The 25720-nt window shown below is 42.6% G+C and overlaps 1 protein-coding gene across 1 annotated transcript in view; it reads left to right on the top strand.

The window, feature by feature from the left end:
- Positions 1–25720, top strand: part of LOC138782936 (pyroglutamylated RF-amide peptide receptor-like) — an 85469-nt gene that overhangs the window by 50690 nt on the left and 9059 nt on the right. The window contains exons 2-4 of the mRNA XM_069956987.1: positions 20695–20853; positions 22048–22109; positions 22640–22875. Coding sequence (XP_069813088.1) covers positions 20695–20853; positions 22048–22109; positions 22640–22875 — 457 coding nt within the window. The remainder of the gene's footprint in view (positions 1–20694; positions 20854–22047; positions 22110–22639; positions 22876–25720) is intronic.

Here is a 25720-nt window from a genome sequence, read left to right on the forward strand (position 1 = left end):
CATGTCATTCACTTATCCAAAGTTTTGATCCATTTGAGTGTCCACACTAGAATTAGCTGAGAGAAGCACTCAGCAGAGCGCTTCTTTCTCCAGCCTGCTACTCCTCCCACCTCATTGCAAGAGACAGATTCTATAGAAAATCTATGTAGCCCACCTCCTGCAGTAAGATAGGGGGAGAGCAGCGAGCCTGGCAGATCTGAACACCCAGATACCAATCAATCAAAATTTTTGACATGTCTGTATGAAATGGAAAAAGTTAGTTCAAATAATGGTAACTTTTTAAAGCTCACTTACAAGGTTGTCAATAAACAACCATTGAGATTGCCGAAATAAAAAAATTTATTTCACAGGAACCAAGGGGACTAACAATTCCAATATTTTATGTAATGGACTCCCAAATACTGAAGAGATTTTCTTATTTGGACAATCTCTACTTGTTAGATGGATCCCCTGACAATGAAGTGATCACAAGAACCCTGGGTGATCAACTGTAATCAGTGGGCAACTCTACAGTAAGTGTTTAGTTTCACTTCATCACCAAAACAGGGGGAAATAAGTCAATCATGTAGCAAGTAGAAAAACAGTGGCACTCACCCGTGTATACTTTTTATGGACTTCTCTATTTTCGTGAAACTGTATCACATAAAAAGGGCAGACATCAACAGTCAGGCACCTACCGTCCACCTCCCGTCATTTCAAGAAACTTTTAACATGTCATAGAGACATGACAGGCTTAAGACCCCCAGAGGTCGAAATGTTGCCACTGTGTAAGCTGCTTGAAGAAGCCGAATTACTTCCTCTCTGGATGTCTGGAGAGATGTCAAAAGTTTTGATTGGTCTGTATCTGAGTGTTCACACCTGTACCAATCGTGAGAACGAGCCGGGAGAAGTCTAGTCCTCTCCTGGCTCCATGTCGTGTGATGAGTTGGGCTTAAAACATAAGCTAGAGCTCGTTCTTACAATCAATGCGGGTCTGAACACTCTAATCTACGGGTCTGAACCAATCTAATCTTTTGACATATCTCTAAAAATATCCCAAAATAAAGTGATTTGACAACATCCAACAGTAAAGATAAGTTGAGGTTCATTCAAGCATTATACACAGTGGACACATTTTAACCCCATTGGGTCTTTCTCAAAGGCTTGAGAAAGACCCAATAGGGGCAAAACATTGCCACTTTACCTTCTCTGTAGGATGCTCCCAGATCACTTCATTTTTTGATATCGTACGTTCTCCATTTGGGATTGGAGACAGGCATGCGTCCCACCTCTACTACTGCAAAGGCTTCTCTACATACATTTGTGACCAATGCAGTTGGACATTTTATTTGATGGAATATTTCTATGGCATATCAAAAGTTTTTTTTAAAGGACAGTAACAAAATTGGTGTGTGTCAGTATGATCTACTGGAAGAAAGCAACAACAAAGGCAATCACTTTAAGGTAGTCATAGGGATTCCAAAGGGAGAGAAATTGTAGGGTTTACCCATGGTAAAAAGGTTGGGAATTACAGGTCTATGGTAAGTTATTTTAGCTTCTCCATCATAGAATGCTTAGGATGTAATACCGGTGCCGTGAGTGCTCAGAATGAAAATTCTTCATAACTATAGAAACTTATGATCAGATGCTACTGCTAGCTTACAATGCGTTCACGGGCCATTGCTCACAATTGTGTGTGTGTGTGTATGTGTGTGTGTGTGAAACATTGCTAAATAAAGATGATCTATACCAAAAGCCAGAGCATGAGCCCATCCATAAGGGAAGAAACTTCAGTGCTGACTAAAGATTTTCCCTTTTTATGACTATAAGAATAACTGCTCAGTCACCGAATGGTAAATTTTAGCAGCTAGAGAATCCTTAAAGCACCCTTCAGAGCACGCTCTCGATTTATAGGGAACATTTTAATTTGGTTTTATCATTCCCACGGAAATAGAAGTTAAACCTTGAATATAACGTGGATGACAAATGTTTCATTTCAGACAGTAGTTTGTCCTGGAAACAATGGATTATAAGCCCAATTCTAAAACTAGCAGGAGTGAAACAATTAACCCCTTAAGGACAGAGCCCAAAATGGCCTTAAAGGGGAACACCGGATAAGGAAAACTTGTTTTCTATTAAAAGTACATTAAAAGTTAATTATATGAGAGTATACAATTTATTACCGTATCTGTAGGGTTCTGCCACACTGGTAGCAGATAAAAATCCAGGAAGTGAAAAAAAATGGCCCCTGTGCCAATCCACATTGTCTCCTGCTCCTTCTGCTCTCCCACCTTAGGAGACAAATATTCCATGCCTCCATGTCTCACATTGTGTGTGTTTGCTGAGCACAGGCTGATGATGCAGACAGGGTGTGATGTTACAGGAGGCTTGGCTGGATCCCCCAATCCCCTGAGTGATACACCATCTCCAAATGGCCAGAAACAGGGGCAGCACTAATTTTACTGATTGTGATGGGTGGGGGACTGTGGTGATCAGCTGAGGGAAAGCACTGCATTCTGGGAACTGCTCAACCAGGAAGGACAGAACACACAATACAGAACCCCCCCCCCAAACAAATGGATTTTTTGGTAGTTTCAAAACTGGGATAGATTTGTAAGCAATGCTTTATGCTTCTGCAGAAGTTTCTTTTTTTTAACCTCTACCTGGAGTTCCCCTTTAAGGATTGGGACAATTTTTGCCATATAAGGGCTTGTTTTTTTAGGAACAGATGTACTTTGTAAAGGCACCTTTTGGTCTACCATACCATGTATGATGGAACCCTCAAAATATCATTTATAGGGTAAAATAGGGGAAAAATACAATTCTGCAAATTGTGAGGGGGGTTTCTGTTTACGTAATGCACTTTACAGTAAAACTGACATTTTATCTTTATTCTATACAGTAGGTCGGTCTGAATACAGCGATATGCATTTTACATAGCTCAGCTCTGGAGCTCACTTCAAAGCACCGGAGGACTCCATGACGTAGGGGTATGGCATGAGTCCTTAAGAGGTTAAAAACATTATCATTGTGAATTATGATAATACTGAGGATATACTGGTATAATATTATAATGTTGGTTACTCAGGATATGATGGTTTATTGGTCAATATATATATATATGCTTATTGTAAAAAATAGCCATGAGTATTTAAAGTGATGGAAAGAAGAGCTCCATTGCAACAATAAAAATGTCCACTAGGCTATATTCACACAATGTGAAAAAAAGACGTCCGTTATTGCTGCGATTTAACTGACTGCAATGCAATGCATTGAAGTCAATGGAATGATGGACACCCAATGCACACAATGTATTAAATAACGGATGTTATCTGTGCAGATGCCAAATAATGATCAAAAATGATGTCAGTCATTTTCGTATGTCCTTTGCAAACAACGGACGTTATTTTTTGTTATTCACATGCAGTTTTTCACTTTTCACCATCCTTTCTCCCTTATAACTATTAAATTCAATAGACTTTCCAATTAAAGACACATACAATGGCCAATCAGTCCACCTGAACTACAATAATGTACCAACAGCCGTCACTACACTGACAGACGGCCAATCCTCAAAATAACGGACGTCATTTAAAAAATTCTAAATGAACAAGAAAAAACATTGAGGACATAGCATTATAATGGTTATAGATAATCCTAAATCACATAGAGCATGGGGCTTTGGTGTCTTTTCTTTTCTCTCCATATCCTTTTTATGACCCATTGGTCATTTCCATGCTATTTGTTTTCATCTGTAGAGGGGACTCCATTTCTATTTTTTCTTACTTAGTAGTAAATGACATGCAACCAAGGCTTGGCTTCTCTCTTTTAAGACCTAGAGGCAACCATTACCTATCTCTATGGTGTGTATTCCTTGGTCCTTAAGGAGTAACAAGAAGCTTAATGAGAGTGCGTTTCAATTTTACGTTATATTCATACATCGTCTTCTATTCCAGACCTTTAATGTTAATCTATTAGTAACATCATAGATGGAAAACCAGATTTACACCTCCCATTGGTCCTTCTATCGGATAAGCAGTGAAATCTCTGCTACAATGACTGTTCCATTTAACAATTTTAGAATCAAAAGGTGATAACTGGAATCCGGATCTGGAAGAACAGTGGCATTGTTTGTAGCAAGCTTCGAGTCCAACCACCATGTAAATATGAGATCTTGAAGAGTAGCTAAAGGGTGCAACATTCAAAACAATTACATAGAGAAATATACAAACCTATAATAAATGAGTCTATTATTTTCAGAGTCAATAATTAAAGGATAGTTGGTAGAATATTGTGCAAGCACTGTGAAATTGAGTGATGCGTGATGACTATAAAACAGATAATAAATTCAGGGTCCATGCCATTGTTGGCTGCAAGAGTTGTCGGCTTATTCACATATGTATAGACAGGAGGCCATGGATATATCGATAGCACCTACTGACCTATTGCCTTATTGACAGTTTGTCCCACAAGGATTATTGCAGAAGGACAGCACTATGTAGATATGCTCTGTTATTTCAAAGGGTTTTTTTTTCTCTTTACCTCTAATTTCTAATTCATGGGTGGACCAGCAATGAATGAGTTACTGTAGTCATGGGGGGTGCACAACTGAGACTCTTGGTGATCAACTGTCTTTGCCAGGGAAAGTGAAGGCTGGATGATCAATGTTATTGTAAGGTATATGAAGCAATACATGGTGCCCATTTAACTGAATGGTTCCTTCCTAACAGACATTAAGCTATATACTCAGTCTACGAGAAGGGGGTCTTAATTGTGGACCTCCATTTATTAACACAGTTGTCGGATTTAGAAAACCCATGGCCAAGTAACCCAATAGAGGGATTTCTTCCATTCAGGACTCTTATTATTGTGAGGAGCACAAACACAGTGCTTCGTCCCCTTGAGGACCTGATACATCTGTATATTATATAGACAGCCTGTTACTGACATTCAAAAAGTGTAAATGTCCCCATATACTTTTAATAACTGACTGTTCAGTGATCACTATTTCTCCAGACCGTCTTCCGTCCTCCTCAAACACAGGAACAGTTGGCATGGCTCTGACTGCTGCCTTTCCCTCCAAGAACAAAGGAGTCAGGCAGTGCTTTTCCATCACACCCGAACCTTATCTTCACTGACATCATCTGTCACTTGTCGATTGGGTGAGCTCCATAATCCACCACAAAAGTATAAGTGTAATAAGGGCCCTAACGATTATCGGGCAGAAAATCATTATATTGTTCAAATTTAAACAATAATTGTTCCGAGTAATTGAAGGCAACAATCGAAAAATCATTTTACGTGTCGTTGATTTAGATGTGACCCTTAAAATCATTGTTAACCCTTAACGACAAAGGGCGACCCCGCTCTGAACCGCCATGATCCCAGGTGCCGCATGTAGCCCGGGACCGTGGCTATTAGCAGGCACGGTGTGATCGCCGTGCCCGCTAATCAGGTAATCAGATGCAGCTGTCAAAATTGACAGCTGTATCTGATTACCGTATGCAGCCGTTTCCTGGTGTCTAGTGGCGGAGATCGCCCCCCCGGAGCAATCTCCTTGTCTGGTGCCGACCGGGGTCTCCGCCAAAATGGCGCAGATCCCGGCTCAGCACTCATTTGTTTTCGGCTGCAGCAGCCGAAAGCAAACGAGTGCCGATCTCATTGATCTATGCTGCATATCTATGCAGCATACAGTAGAGAGATCAGTGCACTTATACTAGAAGTCCCCCAGGGACGCTTCTAGTATAAGTGTAAAAGTAAAAAAAAAAAAGTGATTTTTTTCAATCAAAAGCCCCCTCCCCTAATAAAAGTCTGAATCACCCCCCTTTTCCTATGTAATAAATAAACGTAATTTACACCTCGTGAGTAATCGCCCATACTATTAATTTATCACATTCCTGATCTCGCACGGTAAATGGCGTAAGCGCAAAAAAAAATCCCAAAGTGCAAAATTGCCCATTTTTGGTCGCATCAAATCCAGAAAAATTGTAATAAAAAGCGATCAAAAAGTTACATATGCGCAATCAAGGTACCAATAGATTTTTTTTAATGGAGGTCAATGGAAAAACGGATCAAAATGGATGTACACAAATGTATTCGTTTTCTTTTTATCTGTTTCCATCTTTTTTTTGGAAAAAAACGGATTGCAAAAACGTATTGTGATCCCAGCCTTACACGTACTGTCCACCTACTTTCAGACCACCCTGTATAATATGGGTGCTTATGTATGGCAATACTGTGTCATAGGCATACAGTATGTTGGCAAGTCAGGGAATCCCCAGATAGACACTGAGAGGTGCGGCGTGAAAATAACTTTTTTTGTATTTGTATAAACTTTGCCTTCAAAAAAGTTTTGGCCCTGTGTAATTCACCGGTTAGACAAGCTGAGGATAATTTTATTAAAGCTGTGCATCTTCCACACTGGGCTATAAACTTTAAATCCGAGCCAGTGCTTTTTATATGGTTATAAATCTTTCAGCAGCCATGTATCTTAAGGAAAAAAAACAAAAAACTAGAAATCTAAAGATTTTTGCCGTTTCTTCACCGAGCCTCCAGACCTGTTAATATTTTTTCTGTCTATATTTTCTTTTTTATTGTGTATATGTTGGTCATTTTATAATTTCATATAGAAATATATTACTTTTATGGAATCCAGAGCAGAGCAGTGTGGCTGTGTGCGCTCCAGCGGGAAATACACCGTGAATATCTTCTGCTGTCATAGACATTTTACCCGCAGCTCTAGTTGTTATGCAGAGGAATTGATGGCTTAAGAAGCGAATTACTTCTATTTATTTTAGGTTTATTGGTATTACTGTGAAATGCAGAATTATATTCAGTTTAGACCCATCATTACAGTTTTATATTTGTATAAATCAGTAATACATGTGAATATGTAAAGCTCTGCAATGTGTATTTCTAGGGTGAGGGGGGCTTCCAGTAACCTGTAGCTCTACTTTCCCTGCCTGATGGCTTTGTGTTAGGGCAAGTTCACACGGAGTAAAACTGGTGTAATTCCGCGGCCAAACTCTGTGTCATACAGGCAGTTTATGGAGGGGGTCACGCGCCTCCTCTCTTTGCGCCGAAGAATTGAAGTTTCAATTCTTCCAAGTGGAGAGGTGCGGAGAGAGGAGGCAAGAGCCCTCCCATAGACTGCCTGTATGACAAAGAGGCTGGCGGGATTCCGCAGCAGAGAGTTCTGCCACAAAATTCCACCAGTTGTACTTCATGTAAACTGGCCCTACGTGTTTCGAAACCAGTTCAACTTTCTAAATTGTTACGGTGAGGGGGGTTTCCAGTAACCTGTAGCTCTTCTTTCCCTGCCTGATGGCTTTGTCTAAGGGCCATTTCACACGGAGTAAAACTGGCGGAATTCCACGGCTGAACTCTCTGGCAGCCTCCGTGTCATACAGGCAGTTTATGAGAGGGCTCACGTGCCTTCTCTCTCCACCGTGAAATTCCACCAGTTTTACTCCATGTGAACTGGCCCTAAGTGCTTAGAAACCAGTTCAACTTTCCAAATTGTTGATTTAAAGTAATAAAGATTAGTCTGGGAGGAGGAAGGTGCAGCTGCAGTTACTGCTTTGTGTGAGACTGCATGCTGTGAGAAGGGAAGAAGAGGAGCAGAGGTGAGCGTGCACAATACAGTATTACCATACCATTACAAGGAACCAAGTACTCAGACCACAAACTTCTCTCCTTTTTAATCACTAAATCTCCTTCTGGTCCTGACACCCCAACCTCAGTCATGTACAGAAACTTACGTGCCATCAACACCTAACAACTTACAGACTCTGTACAGTCATCACTGCCTCCTATCTCTTCGCTCTCCTGTCCCAATCTGGCTGCCAAATACTATCACGACACCCTCAAAACAACCCTTGACAAAATGGCACCCCTCACACCTCAATCAGCAAAACGCAGACAACCACAACCCTGGCACACACCTAGAGCTCGTTTTCTTCAGCCGTGTTCTAGGTGTGCTGAACGTTTGTGGAGGAAGTCTAAAACTGTAGCAGACCTCCTACATTATAAATTTGTGCTAAGAAGCTACTACTCTGGTCTTCATTCTGCCTATCCTATCCTATTTTACCTCACTCATTTCTTCTCTATCTCATAACCCAAAACGTCTCTTTGATACCCTCAACTCCCTCCTCAAACCCAAAGTTCAGACACCCATAACTATCCTCTGCGATAAAGACCTAGCATCCTACTTCAAGGAAAAGATAGATACCATCCATCAGGAGATCACCTCCCAGGCCCCAAGTAATGTTGATCCTATTCCCTCTTGTATTTCCTCCTCTTCTCTCTCAGCATTTGCACCTGTAACAGAGGAGGAAGTCTCTAGACTCCTCTCCTCCTCTCGCCCCACCACCTTCCCTAGTGACCCTATTCCCTCACACCTTGTCCACTTTCTCTCTCCTTCTCTCACTACTACCCAATTAAAATCTTCAACCTCTTCCTCTCCTCTGGCTTCTTCCCCTCGACTTTCAAATACTATGTCATCATTCCATTACTGAAAAAATCCTCCCTAGACCCATCCTGTACAGCCAACTATCGACCTGTCTCTAATCTTCCTTTTATCTCTATACTCTTAGAATGCCTGGCCTATTCCCGCCTAACCCGCTACCTCTCTGACAACTCTCTTCTTGACCCCCTTTAGTCCGGTTTCCGTCCTCACCACTCTACAGAAACTGCCCTTAATAAAGTCGCTAATGATCTCATCCCTGCCAAATCTAAAGGTGACTTCTCTTTTCTCATTCTCCTGGATCTATCTGAAGCTTTTGAGGCACTGTAGACCACCAGCTCCTTTTCTCCACGCTCCGCTCTATTGGCCTCAAGGATTTTTCTCTTTCCTGGTTTTCCTCCTATCTCTCTGACCGCTCCTTTAGTGTATCACTTTCTGGCTCCACGTCATCTTCTCTTCCCCTTACAGTCGGGGTTCCTCAGGGATCAGTCCTGGGCCCTCTCCTTTTCTCACTTTACACTTTACCCATCGGACAAATCATCAGTAAGTTTGGTTTTCAGTACCATCTCTATGCTGATGATACCCAGCTATATACCTCCTCCCGTGTTATCACCCCCGCACTTCTACAGAACACCGGTAACTGTCTGTCTGCCGTCTCTAACGCTATGTCCTCCCTATTCCTAAAACTCAACCCTGCTAAGACTGAGCTTCTTGTCTTCCCTCCCTCTGCTAACCGCCCCCAACCTGACATCTCCATCTCTGTCTGTGGTGCGACCATAACCCCTACACAACAAGCTCGCTGCCTTGGGGTTATGTTTGACTCGGATCTCTCCTTCACTCCTCATATTAAATCTCTTTCACGTTCCTGTAATCTGCATCTAAAAAACATCTCTAAAATCCATCCCTTTCTTGCAGTCGAATCTGCTAAAACTCTCATTGTCGCTCTGATTCATTCCCATCTAGACTACTGCAGTTCCCTACTGATCGGCCTTCCTTCCTCTAAACTCTCCTCTCTCCAGTCCATTCTTAATACAGCGGCCAGGCTCATCTCCCTGTCCAGCCGCTATACCAATGCCTCCCCCCTGTGCCAGTCACTAAACTGGCTCCCTATTAAACACAGGATACAATATAAAGTCCTCCTGCTCACCCACAAGGCTCTCCCTAGTGCTGCACCTCCCTATATCTCCTCCCTCATCTCTGTCTACAGTCCTACCCGTGCCTTACGCTCCTCTAACGACTTACGACTAACATCCACCTTAATCCGCACCTCTCACTTCCGTCTCCAGGACTTCACCCGAGCTGCACCAGTTCTATGGAATACATTACCCAAGACTGTTATACTTACCACAAATACCCAAAGCTTCAAACGTGCCCTCAAAACTCATCTATTCAAGCAGGCTTACCAGGTTCCCTAATTTGATACCCCCCTCCCCCCAATACATACGCCAGGCACCTAAGCCCTTAGACCTGTAGCAGGCAGGCATTGGTTGGTGGCCGGTTTACCCACCTTTACTTGCACTGCCTTATTTATAAAGATGGCCGGACCATGCTAAAAAGGAAGGACTTTGCCCCTCTGCCATTTTGTCTCGCACCCCCTCCTAATAGTCTGTAAGCTGATGCATGCGAGCAGGGACCTCACTCCTCATGTATGGATAACTATATGTATATCTCTGTAATGTCTGATTTATGTCTATGTATTACCAAGTAGACAGGGGTCTGGGACAGAAGCAGAATCTTTTTCTAAGGACAGTCAGAGATGCTTCTTTTTTACTTCATCTGATAACATAGTCACAGGATAGGTACAACTATTACATTGCTGGGGGTCTAAGGTCCAAAGTTCTTTAGAGTGAAAAACCTCTATCATTTGTCCATCTCTACCAGGATGACTGTATTGAAGTGAAGTTGGAAAAGTGGCTGAGCATACGGAGGTTGGACAAAACAGCTAAAAAGTCCTCCAAACACTGGAAAAATCAGACATTCTTTTTTTTTTTTTTTTAATTAATATGGGGTTGGAACACTTTTCGACATAATACAACTGAAATACAGAAATAGACAAATATGTATCACAAACAGCATTTAAAGTGTCACTGTCGTTATAACTTTCAAACTCTAAATCAGCAGTAGATGTGATAAAAAGCAAGTTTGCAATTTGCATTCATTATTTTATTGTTTTAGTTATCATGGAAAACACCGCACTTCCTTTGACTCTTTTTCTTTTTTTCAAGGAGTCTAAGCACAGGAAGTCACGTTTTTCCCAGGTCATCTAAGCGCAGAGAAGGCAGTCATGTGATTGATGGACACATTGAGCTGTGACTGTACTGGCCAGGACTTCATGGGGGAGATTTATGAAAGGGAGTAAATATACACCTGGTGTAAACTGCCCACAGCAACCAATCACAGCTCAGCTTTCAGCTCTGGTAAAATATAAGAGGAGCTGTGATTGGTTGCTGTGGGCTGTTTACACCAGGTGTATATTTACTCCCTTTCATAAATCTCCCCCCATGTGTTTAGTCTCTTTTTTTCAACCAGCACAAGTCTAAAAAGCTTCAGGAGACTGGATGCAAGTAAGTTCAGCTTTGTTTTACAGCATGATAAGAAAAAAAAAGAAAGTAAATTGCAAACTTACTTTATATCACACCTACTGTTATTTTAGATTTTGAAACTTAGAATAACAGGTACACTTTAAATCTATTTGTTTTCCTCTTCAACTAATAAAGATGCTTATTCCTTCTCAGAAGCAGGCAGTGAGCCTAACCTTGTTCTCAGGAGTGCCCCACACAGGATCAATAATATTGTAATCTGGTGACCAGGGGCGTAGCTAAAGGCTGATGGGCCCTGGTGCAAAATGTTAGCTTGGGGCCCCCCATCTCCCCCCGATCAGGCAAAGTCCTATCTAACGTTATATCCAATTACTCTAATGTCTAATGTCCAATTACACTGCCTCCACCTCATGTACTGCACTACTGCCCCCTATAATCAATGGACTGTACTGTGTCATTGTCTAATCATTGTATTCCAATCTTTGACTCTCCAAGTTTGAACTTCTGCAACCTGGAGAAGTCACCTGATGTCACCTGCAGTCCTATGTAACACCACAGATAACACAGTGATATCCCTCTGAGTACAGATAATGTAGTAGTCACCTGCAGTCCTATGTAAATGTAACACCACAGATAACACAGTGATATATCTGAGTACAAATAATGCAGTAGATGTTACCTGCAGTCCTATGTAACACCACAGATAACACAGTGATATCTGAGTACAGATAATGTAGTAGATGTCACCTGCAGTCCTATGTAACACCACAGATAACACAGTGATATCCCTCTGAGTACAGATAATGTAGTAGATGTCACCTGCAGTCCTATGTAACACCACAGATAACACAGTGATATCTCTGAGTACAGATAATGTAGTAGATGTCACCTGCAGTCCTATGTAACACCACAGATAACACAGTGATATCTCTGAGTACAGATAATGTAGTAGTCACCTGCAGTCCTATGTAACACCACAGATAACACAGTGATATCTCTGAATACAGATAATGTAGTAGTCACCTGCAGTCCTATGTAACACCACAGATAACACAGTGATATCTCTGAGTACAGATAATGCAGTAGATGTCACCTGCAGTCCTATGTAACACCACAGATAACACAGTGATATCTCTGAGTACAGATAATGTAGTAGTCACCTGCAGTCCTACGTAACGCCACAGACAACACAGTAATAATGTAGATATAGACCCCTGTGTAGCCCCCACATAGTATAGACCCCCTGTGTAGCCCCCCCCCACAGTATAGACCCCCTGTGCAGACCCCCCTCACTGTATAGACCCCCTGTGCAGACCCCCCCCCCATTGTATAGACCCCCTGTGCAGCCCCCCTCATAGTAAAAACCCATTGTGCAGCCCCCCTCATAGTAAAAACCCCTTGTGCAGCCCCCCCTCATAGTAAAAACCCCTTGTGCAGCCCCCCCAGTATAGACCCCTTGTGCAGCCCCCCACATCGCAACATTGATGTAAAAAATGAAAAAAACAAAACAAAATAAACTCACCTCACCTGGATCCTTGATCTCCCTCAGGCCTGGCAGCTTCTCTTCAGTTCAGCGAGGTTCCGGGATGCCGGCCCTGGCCGGAAGCTCACTGATGCAGGACCGCGGCACCCGGATTTCTCCTCTCTACTGCACGGTGGCTGACATGTGACGTGATGACGTCACATGTCAGCTGCCGAGGAGAAGCGAGGAGAAGTCAGGGCGCCGCGGTCCTGCACCAGTCAGCTTCCGGCCAGGGCTGGCATCCCGGAAGCTAACTGAACTTAAAGAGGACCGGCGGCCGAGGCCATTTAACTGCGCGGGGGGGACCGGGCCGGGGGGCATATGCCCCCCGGCCCAGCCCGCCCCTGCTGTGGCCCCCCCGGATTGGGGGAGTACAGGAGGGAGTGGCAAGGGGGGCCGTGCAGGCCCCCCTAGCGTAGGGGCCCGGTCGCCATGGCGACCCCTGCGACCCCTATGGCTACGCCACTGCTGGTGACTGAGAGGCCAGGGTAAATGCTTCACTTCATTAAAGAGGTTGTCCACTTTATAATAAAATTATTTTGTGTGTAGTATAAGTAAGTATATTCACATTACTTGCTGACAGCAGCTCCCTGTGTACCTCATAGAGCTAAAACCAGACTCCCCTCCACCAGGCTGTGCTGCCCTGCTCTGTGGTGTTTATGTCCAGAAGATGGCGGACATGGAGGAGCATGTGACCATGCTCCGCCCCCCCCCCCCTCCCAGTGTCCTCTATAGACATAAACAGGCTCAGTGGTGGACACTAGGGGGCGGAGAATGGTCACATGGTCACATGCTCCTCCATGTCAGCCATCTTATGGACAGAAACACCACAGAGCAGGACAGCACAGCCTGGAGGAGGGGAATCTGATTTTAGGTCTATGAGGCACATAGGGAACTGCTGTCAGTAGGTGCAGTAAGTATAAGTATACAGGAAGCTGCTGTCAGTATACACAGTAAGTACACTTACTAGTACTACTGTACACTGAATGATTTTACTATAAAGTGGCCAACCCCTTTAATAATAATGCCCATTGAACCAAGATTCAATACACAGGGCAGTGTGGACAGGGGCATTGTCATCCTGGAAGATTGTATCACTATCTGGAAACCAAGTCTGGACTATGGGATGGATTTGGTCACTAAATCCAGATATTTCTGGGGTGTTACTTTGTCTTCTAAAACAACTATGGGACCTAAAAGTTATGTTTGAGTGGAATACCCCTTTAACCTGTTGCATAGAGATAGTTTTCTGTGTGCTAAGTATGAAAAGATGTGATCCCCATGTATGCCGATTGCTTTCTCCCCTGCCAGCTTCTTTTGTGTAGATTTACTTATCACAGCATGTTTTCATTCCAATGTTGCTGTTTTTTCATCTCCAACACTAACATTGGAAGGACAACATGCTGTTTAATGTGGACTGTTTAACCCCTTCGGGACCAGGCTAATTTTCGTTTTTGCGTTTTCGTTTTTCCCTCCTTGTGCTTAAAAGGCTGTAGCACTTGCATTTTTACACCTACAGACCCACATGAGCCCTTATTTTTTGCATCACTAATTGTACTTTGCAATGACAGGCTGAACTTTTGCATAAAATATGCAGCGAAACCAGAAAAAAATTATATGCGCAGTGAAATTGAAAAAAACCCACAATTCTTTTTCTTTGGGGGGATTGTGTTTTTACGCCGTATGTCCTATGGAAAAACTGACATGTCTTATATGTTCCTCAAGTCGTTACGATTAAAACAATATGTAACATGTATGACCTTTCTTTTATCTGATGGCCTGTAAAAAATTCAAACCACTGTTAACAAATATACGTTCCTTAAAACCGCTCCATTCCCATACTTATAGCGCTTTTAGCCCTTGGTCTATGGGGCTGTGTGAGGTGTCATTTTTTGCGCCATGATGTGTTCTTTCTATCGGTACCTTGATTGCGCATATGCAACTTTTTGATCGCTTTTTATTACATTTTTTCTGGATTTGATGCGACAAAAAATGCGCAATTATAGTTATACAGCAAAGATCAATGAGATAGGCACTCGTTTGCTTTTGGCTGCTGCAGCCGAAAACAAACGAGTGCCGAGCCGGGGACGGCGCCATCTTGGAGCAGGCCCCGGCCGGCTTCAGTAACAGAGATCGCTCTTCCGGGACAACGTCCCGGAGGAGCGATCTCCCCCACTAGACACCAGGGAACGGCTGAATCCGGTAATCGGAGGCAGCTGTCATCTTTGACAGCTGCCTCCGATTATCTAATTAGCGGGCACGGCGATTGGACCGTGCACGCTAAAAGCCGCGATCCCGGGCTACATGAGGCACCCAGGATCGCGGCGGTTCAGAGCGGGGTCGCTGCGCGGCCCCGCTCTGAACGCCCGCACCCGCACGAGGACGTACAGTTACGTCCTCGTGTGGGAAAGGGTTAAAGTGTCCCTGTCGTTATAACTTTCAAAATCTAAATCAACAGTAGATGTGATTTAAAGCAAGTTTGCAATTTACATCAATTTTTTTTTGTTGTTGTTGCTGTTATCCTGCTGTGAAACAAAGCTGAACTTACCAGAAATCCAGGTCCAGTCTCCTGAAGGCAGATTTTCTGATGTGTGCTGGGTGAAAAAAAGACTAAACCCTGCAATTCCAGCCAGTACAGAGAGTCACGGCTTAGTGTGTCCATCAATCACATGACTGCCTTCTCTCTGTGAGCGCTCAGATGGCCTGGGATACCCAGGGCTCCCTTTTTTCTGACTTTTTTCAGTTTTTTGAGAAAAAAAAGAGTCAGAAAACAGGAAGTACCGTGTTTTCCATAACTAAAAAAGAAATAATGAATGTAAATTGCAAATTTTCTTTATTTCACATCTACTGTTGATTTAGATTTTGAAAGTTATAATCCCAGTGACACTTTAAGGTTCGGTTTGCGCGAACCCCAACTTTACGTCAAAGTTTAAATTGAACTTTTAAAAGTTTGTTCCTCTCTAATAAATAGCCAAGCATACAGAATACCAGTTAAATTTTTAGTCATTTGGGCTGCAGCTGCCTTTTTGTGAAATCTAACCAGACGGGTTAGCCACACGTATCAATGAGCCTTGGAAGCTTATGACCTTGTTGCCAGGTTATCCATCCATACTATCTACTACATACTAGGAATAGCCTACAATAACCTGTTGTTTTGCAGATGCCCTGACCTAGTTATCTAGCCATCATAATTTGGCCTGACCTGACAGACGCCATTGATAAAGATAATGGGTTATGTTTAGAGATGAGCGAACTGGGTTCGGGTTCGAGTCGATCCGAACCCGAACTTTCAGCATTTGATTGCTGGGGCTGCTGAACTTGGATAAAGCTCTAAGGTTGTCTGGAAAACATGGATACAGCCAATGACTATATTCATGATTTCCACATAGCCTTAGGGCTTTATCCAACTTCAGCAGCCACCGCTAATCAAATGCCGAACGTTCGGATTCGGATCGACTCGAGCATGCTCCAGGTTTGCTCATCTCTAGTTATGTTCACTTCCCCTAAAAGTAATTTCAATGTTTTTGTAAATTGATAATATTTTCACCCCTCTTTCGCATTGGAATGGAAAATGTTACACCGAGGAATTGAAGATATTCAGAACACATGAAATATTCAGTAATAATTTTTTGTTTTATTGCCTGCGGGTGTTATCGTCTGCTCAGCTGTACATGTGTTAGACGCTGCTGGGTAAAAGTGATTTACTCACTACTTGCAACAGTGATCCCTGTAGGGCACAGCAGGACACCTTTTATCAAGGCAATCCCACTGAGACATAGATATGCAAACTGACTCCATTAAATATTAGATTTGATTCCACTTCATATCTTTTTAAAACCTACCGTAATATAATTCTATAGAAATATTCTCCCGCCTCTCAGTAACCACATACAATAACGAAACACAGACGCAGGACTGTGACAGATGTCAAAAATAGAAGTGTTAATAGTTTATTTTTATCAATTTAACAAAGGCAGAATTAATGACCAGAAGAGGAATCTATATGAACTCAACATGTGGCATGATTGCCCTCTACCTTCAAAGTAGCATTAGTTCTTATGCTATGTTCATACAACGATTTTCAATGGTCGTTGTTTAGCCGCCAACATTGCAGTGACAGCCGTTAGTTCACTATTTAAATTTAGTTTGAATGATGGCCGCTTTTTGGGTGTGGCTATTTTAAAAGGCCCATTGCATTTTGTTGAAAAGATGGTGAAATGACGGTCAAAAAAAAAAAATCAGTGTGTACAACTTGAAAAAACAGCCATTGTTTGCTATATAACGGCCACTGTGGCATCGACCCGTTACCCCAGGCCACTGCCGTACTTGCTCTCCCCGACCGCTCTGTACAATGGGCGCTGGAGTTCATGTGCAGGAGCTCAGCGTTGCTGTCTTTTCTATGAATTTCCATGGAAATCATCGAAGACTGAAAATAACGGCCTTTACGTTAATAAAAAGACAGTGTGTGAACATGGTCTTATACTGGAGGATTATAGTCAGGTATATGACCCTTAACCAGTTATACGAAACAGGTTATAATGTCCTCTATTTTCATTTGTAGTCTGAAAAACAATCATTCACAGAAACAGAAACAGCTGTGTAGGAAACTTATAAAATGGTAATGTGAATGAACAGAAGAGAAATCTAAATCCCATCAATATTCAGTGTGACAGCATCAGTTCTTCTAGGGATACGTGCACAAAGTCTGGGATTTTGTTGGATTATAGTCAGGTGTATGATTAACCAATTATACCAAATAGGGGATAATGATCTTTTGATATGTACGTTGAAACAAAGCCATTAACTGACACAGAAACAGCTGTGTAGGAGGCGTACATAAAGAAGTGTTAAAAGTGTGGAGGGAAGTTATTATTTGCCTTTTTGTGCAGATGTTATTATGCCTGTTACTAATAGAAATTGTGTGTAACCAATGTATCAAACAGTCACCCAAAGAATGTTTGGGCTGTGTTCACACACTGCAGTACTGTCACACTGCAACGTGTATCCCTCCCCCCCATATACTCACCTAGCGTGGTCCAGTCCCCTGGTGTTCCTTTCATCTCCCGAAGGAACGCTGTGCCAGGCCAGATGAGTATGTGTGTGGTGGGCTGGGGGATGGGGGGGTCAGGGGCGGGTTTAGGGTACCATGGGCCCTGGCCTGTATGGGAAGTGTGGGCCCCCTTGCAGATGAAAATACTGGATACAGATAATCATTTGGTGTGGATTTAAAAACAGAAATGCTGGGGAAATCATTTTGGGGAAATCTACAACAAAAACAACACTCCTCCAGGATGTCCTTTATCAAGCCAATGATTATACAATCAATATATATAGATATATAAACTGTACTTTTAATTTTCTGACATACACACAAGCCGCCTTTCTGCACATAATTTATACACAGGCACTTTTACACACATACAACATTTTTTAAAAACCCATTGGCACACATTTACACACATACTGTACCAACATGCTTTTGCACATCTACACATGCAGGTAGTCATTTGTACTATATTGTATATTACACTACCTATATACAGTATACTTCTTAGCTGCTTCCCATAGTGGTCTCTGGCAAGTGCTTTGTGGAGCTTGCGTATGACTCCAGGGGCTGAGACATCCTAATTCCCATCTACTTTTTCAGCAGGGCTCCACACTGAATGTGTCCACGTCTTTTGATTCTATAAAAATGTGATGCAGCATTCTTTTCACAGAAATGTATTGAAAATCAGAGGTGGGCAGAGCATGTGGCCATAGGTCCTGACTGACTCTCCTCCACTGAGTCACCTCAGTAATACTGACAGCAGCTACTCGGAGCAGCAGGCCCTCTAAAAAGCCAAGAAACTCACTACTTATTATCTTTTTAAAGAATTCAAGCCCAGTAAGTTCCACAGCATTATGTGTGTGAGGTTAGTATGGGGCAGGTCACAATATAGGGAGAGAGAAGAGGTCACCAGGTCATCTACACACAGAGCGGGAGCAGAACACTCAGACCCTCTGCTGTCTAGTCATCAGCACAGCTAGTGAACGTCTATGCTGTTTCATACTGCTCTCAGCGTCTGCATGGGCTGTTACCAGAAGTGAGATATTCCAGTGGGTTTACGGACCCCCTGGGAGCCTCGGCCCCATAGCAGCTGCCTGGTCTGCCTACATTGTAGCTATGGCACTGCCATTTGTATGTGCTTAGTGAATCCCCCCCTTCTGTATTTTTATCTATTTTACAAAATACAAAGTGAATGAACAGAAGAGAATCTAAATCAGATTAATATTTAGTGTGACTGCCTCCTTGCCTTCAGAACAGCATTAATTCCTCTCGGTACACTTGTGCACAGTGTATGAAGGAACTCAGCAGGGAGTTTGTTCCACAAATCTTTTGAAGATGTTGCTCAAATTGTTCTGTTTATGCAATTCCGGACAGACTGGATGATGTTGGGATCAGAACTCTCTGGGGGACATATTGTCACTCCCAGGACGACTTGTTCTTCTTTACCCTAAAGATAGCCCTTAAAGTGGTATTCCCATCTCTACTAATATGGTCAAAAATTTAGGATTGATTAAAGGGCCTATTACACGGGTCGTTTAGAGGAGCAAACGAGCGCTCTCAGCGCTCGTTTGCTCCTCGTTTCCCGCTCGCTGCAGCCGCTATTCAACGCAGCAGCAGCAAGCGGGTGAGTGCGGAAGGGGCAGCGGGGAGCTCCGGGGGGGGGCTGTCCGGGTGATCGCTGATCGTCCGGGCAGCCCATAGGATATAGCAGCGTCTGCTGCCGATGCTCCTATTCAACGGAGCGACGGCAGCAGATCGCTGCTATATCAGTCGCTTGTTTTTCAACATGTTGAAAAACAAGCGACTGCAACGATCAGCCGACATGAACAATGTCGGCTGATCGTTGCACTCTATTCCACGGGACGATTATCGTCCGTAGTGGCCGATATTGGCCGAATACGGACGATAATCGTTCCGTGGAATAGGGCCTTAAGTTAAAGATTTTTCCCAGCTCTTTCCCTCCCATTGTTAATAGCTTTTTTTTTAGTTACAAACCACTACTCTCCTCTAAAAGCAGTGGTCTGGTTACATATAATTAGTCAGGTAAAATAGTTGAACACTTACTATTAGTGTACTAGTAGATTATAGTTGGTTTGTTAATAGAGATTGTCTTAAGTGAACAACCCTTTTATTAAGACACAAAGATCTGGGGAGAACTCATCACTGAAACGGCGATATTGGCCATTTTTTAACAAAAGTCATAGGTGTAATATAATAGTAATTGATCTACTTACAGTGCGGTGCTCCCACTGTGGTCCTGTCTTGAGACATAAGAAGCCCCTCCCTCTTGTAACCCAATCCTTTCTGGCACTTACGAACAGCAATTCCGCCTACAGTGTTATTTGCATACCAGAGATGTGGATTCGCTAAGAAGTCATTTATTAGGCTAGTTTACAGTGTTGAAGAAATCACCTTTAACCCCCACAAGGAGGTACATGTTTCACCGTAGCAATATCAAAGATATCAATCAATAAATTACAAGCTAAACTGAATCTTTTCCTATAATGATATATCATCAATCCGATCAGCTCCTTACGCTTTATAACATGATGCCAATAGCCGAGGTAGCATTTTCTTGGTGATGGGTGCCCGTTAAGGGGAGACGGTTTCCCCTTTTGCGGGGGTCAAGTCATTTTTGGTAAATAAATATTTGCATATATGCAACGAGAAGACGGAATGATGAACCCTCTCCATTCCATTAACGGATTGAAATAAATGGGATCTTTAGACTCCTATCTCAATTCAATCTTCCAATTTATAGGAGTAAATGGAAGAGACCTTTCTGGGCATTATGTGATGCATATCATTGAATTGTATTGATATTGCAGACACCAGGCATTTAGAGCTTCTGCTATCAGGACTGCCAGAAATGTATGATCTAAATTTATCACATCCTGATAAGCTATCCATCTTACTTTATTACAGTTCTGTCTCTTGTAGTGAAATGTAGTGCATACTAGAAGAACAAAGAGACCCAATGGACCTATCCAAGAAATAGGGGCTTTATTACCTGTAAAATTACATTATATATAGGGACGCATCCAATTGTGATTGAGGTACACTCATCTCTAGTTGTAAGGTTACAGTGAGGTCTACAATGATATGAATAATATAACCAAATATATAACCTTTTCTTTCACAGGACCATTTGTCTGTAAGATGGTTCCATTTATTCAAACCACAGCGGTGGTGGCCAGTACGCTGACCATGACGTGCATTGCCGTAGAGAGGTACCAGGGCATTGTCCATCCACTGAAAATGAAGAGGCAGTACACCAACCGAAGGGCCTACAAGATGCTTGGTAAGAGTAAGCCTGTCTTCTTCTATTTTCTATTACCTTTATTGCATTGGTTTAATGTTCTTTTATTTCTAGGCATTTTGGTCATATGACACTGGGCAGGGTTTGATCGACATATAGGTGTCCTACTTGGTGCATTTCTAGTCAGTGCTGACAGTAACTTAACCCTTAATATCTCAAATCATCTGGACAACCCCTCCCTATAGAGAGGGTGGTAGTCAGCTGACATAGTGGTGGGAAGCTACGTACATATCCACATATACGTGGCCGTACATATTCTTTGTAGTATTATACAGAACGATGTAGCAGACCTGTCAAATATGCTGGAAGAAGCTTTCTCAGTGTGAACTAGATCAGAAAGTAGTGGTAGTGTACTAATAGAAAGAGAGAGAGAACCTGGGTCACATGGGACCACAGCCAGTGGTTAAGAGAACCACACTGCCTACAAGCCAACAAAGAGATCACATGCCTTTATGTATTCTAGGACCTGTTGGGCTTCAGACTAGTCCTAGTCATTGAGGCAGCTGGGAGGACTACATTAGAGTGGTTTTCACCCAGCAGCTTGGGCATAGAGCACCAGAAGAACCACAAGTCACAGTAGAATCTACTAGGAACCATTTGGTGTGAAATTTCATATCCGTGTGGAAAATACGTTTTACAGGACAGTGACTACTAAAATTTGTGAAAAGACTAAGCAAGAGGAAAGACAGTGGTCCTTAAAACATACTCTTTTTTAAGGGTGTTCCACTTGTTCTGATCACCTGCTCTTTAAAGGGGTTATCTAGGCTTGCAAAAACATGGCTGCTTTTTTCCAGAAAAATCAACACTCTTATCCTCAGTTTGGGTGTGGGTATGGCAGCTCAGTTCCATTGACGTGAATAGAGCTGAACTGTAATACCACACACAACCTGAGAACAGAGGTGGTGCTCTTTTTGAAGGAAAGTAGCTATGTTTTTATTTATTCTGGGTAATCCTTTTAGGAAACTGAGTTAACTTGCTGCCTTGTGATTTATCAATTTTTTTTTCTGTAGATAAAGTAAAATCGGAGAGACTCCCTCAGTTTATCAGCAATCCTTCTTTCAGTATCAGGAAGATTACCTGACCCTTTAGCCCTCCACCCACAAAAACTCTTTTCTTTTGATACTGGATAAACTTTTGGCTTCTATCTTCTATAGCCCATTTTTATTTCTCATTTAGGGTTCGTATGGACTATCGCTATTGTTGTAGGTTCTCCAATGTTACATGTACAGACATTAGAGGTAAGCAGCTAACTGATTGATACACTTTGATCATAAATAATTTGGTGATGTGTAGATGAGCGCAACTGGAGCATGTGCGAGTCCGGTCGTTCAGCATTTGATAACCAGTGGCTGAAGAAGTTAGATGTCACCCTAGAGAGTCCAAGAAAACATGCCAACAGTCTATGGCTCGGTTCACTGTATGACAGCGGACTTTCTGTGACACTGCCGGAACTTAATTTCTTTTTAATTGGAAAATGGTCGCATTCAGGCGTTCCCGCGGTCCAATTACCCTTAGCAGACAATGTAAAGTGCGGCTGGAGCACTTTTGTAAACTCAGCATATGGGTGTATCCATGCTTTCTAGGACTCTCAAGGGCTGCATCCAAATTCTTCAGCCACCAGTATTCAAATACCAAACGATCAGACTCAAACATGCTCAAATTGCGCTCATCTTTATTAGATTTAACTGGTAGGGTAGCTCAGTATATGTTGATGCTATCGTGCTTCACATCCTTTTTGTTACTGACTTTTAAAATTTTCACTTTGCAGGTGAAATACGACTTGCTCTACAACTTGTACCATGTATGTTGCCTTGAGTCGTGGAGCGATGCCACCCTCCGCAGAGCTTACGCCATATTCATCCTGGTGGCCCTGTTCTTAGTACCGCTCGCAGCAATGCTTCTTCTCTATACCCGTATCGGGTATGTGTTATGGATTAAGAAGCGCATTGGAGACTGTTCTGTGCTGAATACTTTGAGCCGTAATGAGATGGCAAAAATCACCAGGTATAATTGTGCCGCAGTCCTGTTATAATGGAGCTTGATTGCTAGAGAGAAGCTTGATTATTCCTACAATAGGAGACTCTTGCAATTGTATTTGAACTATTTCAGTGCTTATAAGATCTTGAGAAAGTCTTTAAGATTAAAGCATATTTTTATCATTGAAATGATTAATATTTAATGACTTTTGTTGCACCATCTTACCCTTGAGAGTTTTCCCTTCTACTTCTTCTTTGTTGTATCTGCATAATATCAGGACACAAGTGGTTTTATTTAATGGCTGGTAATAGGTAGATGGCTTCATAAGAGGCTACAAGAACTATGGTCATATATAACTTATTGGTCTTATTGGTATTCTACTATTCTGGCATATGTGTCATTGACTGTAATGTCTGATTACTAGAAGAGGAAAAGTGCCACCTAATCTCTTTGCAGCAATCAATCCAGCCTGGTCTCTGTAACAGTAAATTGTAGAGTAACCCTGACTTGAATCGGAAAACCCTGCCATCTCTGCCGGAGCTAACTCTGAAGATGTCCTAAGTGTTAAGATTGCAGGAAAGAGAAATAAGGTGCCCATAAACCTTACACTAAAGTCAGCCAAACTAACCACTGCCAGACAAATTTCTGAGGGTCATGGTGCCCCCTCCCCCGACTTTAGTATCATGATGGATTTTCAATACCCTATTGTTTTGGCATAGCTGTCTGGCTGTAGTTTACCCATCCCTTCTCCATAGGGTACACACGAACGCTTATGTGTATATGGAAATCCAGAGAAGTAACTGTCCACCTGTATGGCCACCTTCAGGGACATCTTCACGCCAATAAAGGTGAACTTGTCAAATAGTAACTCATAATGTGAATAAAGTTGAAGTATTAGGACATGTTCAGACTTAAAATAAGGCAAATTTTGTGATGTCTGTCAGCATGTCCAGAAAAACGGGATGCCAACATACACCCCAGCACACCCCTACCACACACCACACCACAGCATGCCCTATTTATTACAGTGGGCCAAACATAGTCATACTCTAAGGAGGATCGCGGCACAGATCCCCCAATAGAAGTCCAACCGCCAACTCTTCACCTGGCAGCAGAGATGACAGGAGCACATAATCTGACAACTACTCGCCTATTCCAGCTTTCACATGTTCACCAGAATTGGCGTGGACTATGTTGGTTTGTGCTGGCGCTGGGAGAAGAAGGCATTGAGGGACCACGCCACTCCTGGTGAACATGTGAGCCAGTCGGTACAGGGGGAGTAGGTGAGTACTTGTCAGATTATGTGCTCCTGTTATCTCTGCTGCCGTGCGATGGGAAGCGGGGGGTGAACTTCTATTGGGAGATCCATGCCACACTCTTCCTCCGCACTAGGACATGTCCTATTTTTTCGCGGTGTTGATCACGGTGGGGGTCGTGGAACGCATTGTGTGAATGAATTGGTTTGATTAGATCTGCGACCATGGACAATTTCACGGGATGTGTGAATGCAGCCTAGTAGTGATTCTAGGACTAAAAAAGTGTGGTTGACTTGCAGTACACTACATTCGGCACAATTAAATAATCCAGAAAGGAACAGTGTTTGTATCCATCAGCATACTATTGTCCCAGGTGGCTTACATATCCCAGAAATTAGCTTTGCCCATCCTGGCTCAAGACATCCAATAATATGGCATATTATAAAAACCCAGTTGTAATATAGTCCAGGGTTTATAGACATTCAAAATTATTTTACTACGCACAACCTGGAGACAAGAGTCACGCTGTTTCTGGAAGCAGCCATGTTTTTCTAATCCTGGATGACCTGGATGACTTTAAAGCGACTCTGTACCCACAATCTGACCCCCCCAAACCCCTTGTACCTTCAGATAGCTGCTTTTAATCCAAGATCTGTCCTGGGGTCCGTTCGGCAGGTGATGCAGTTATTGTCTTAAAAACAACTTTTAATCCTACAGCGCTGTGTCTAACGGCCGGGGCTTACATTTGTATATGCATTAGGCTTGCAACACCTCTCTGTCCTTCCTCCCCACCCTCCTCATCATTAGGAATGATCCAGGAACATTTACTGCTGTTTGAGCTTTGCACAGGTGTCTTAACGATCCAGCCCATGTTCATTATGCACACAGGTGGGGAATAGAAGGCAATCTGCCTGGAGCATTCCTAATAATGAGGAGGGTGGGGAGGAAGGAAAGAGAGGTGGTGCCAGCCTAATGCATATACAAATGTAAGCCCCGGCCGTTAGACACAGCACTGCAGGATTAAAAGTCTTTTTTAAAACAATAACTGTATCACCTGCCAAACGGACCCCAGGACAGATCTTGAATTAAAAGCAGCTATCTGAAGGTACAAGGGGTTTGGGGGGGACAGATTGTGGATACAGAGTCACTGTAAGGCTACAGGCAGTCAGAATATTATTTTTTTCTTTTTTTTTTTTTAACTCTCTTTGATCCCCGCTGCTGCCATTCCAATGGGACCAGGTCCCTGATGATCACTGCTTCCTGTTAGCTAGAACATGTTGAGTGTATGTGTGTGTGTGTGTGTATATATATATATATATATATATATATATATATATATATATATATATATCATGGCAGGCATCCAGGGATTTGTGATTCTAGATCTATTTTACCTACATCAGAAATCACAAATCCCACAGCAAATTGCTGATTATCATATAGATGTATTACTTGCTGTTTGCTGCTTTTTTGCCTCCCAGGGGACAGTATTTCCATCTTTGTGTCTGTATCAGTAGTATATGGTATTATTATTACTACACATTGTATTAGAACACAATCTTAAACAGATTCTAGGCTTTCACTTGATTTCATGAAGACATGCCTGCACATGATTA

The sequence above is a fragment of the Dendropsophus ebraccatus genome, chromosome 1 (assembly GCF_027789765.1).
Source record: "Dendropsophus ebraccatus isolate aDenEbr1 chromosome 1, aDenEbr1.pat, whole genome shotgun sequence".
Classification (NCBI taxonomy): domain Eukaryota; kingdom Metazoa; phylum Chordata; class Amphibia; order Anura; family Hylidae; genus Dendropsophus; species Dendropsophus ebraccatus.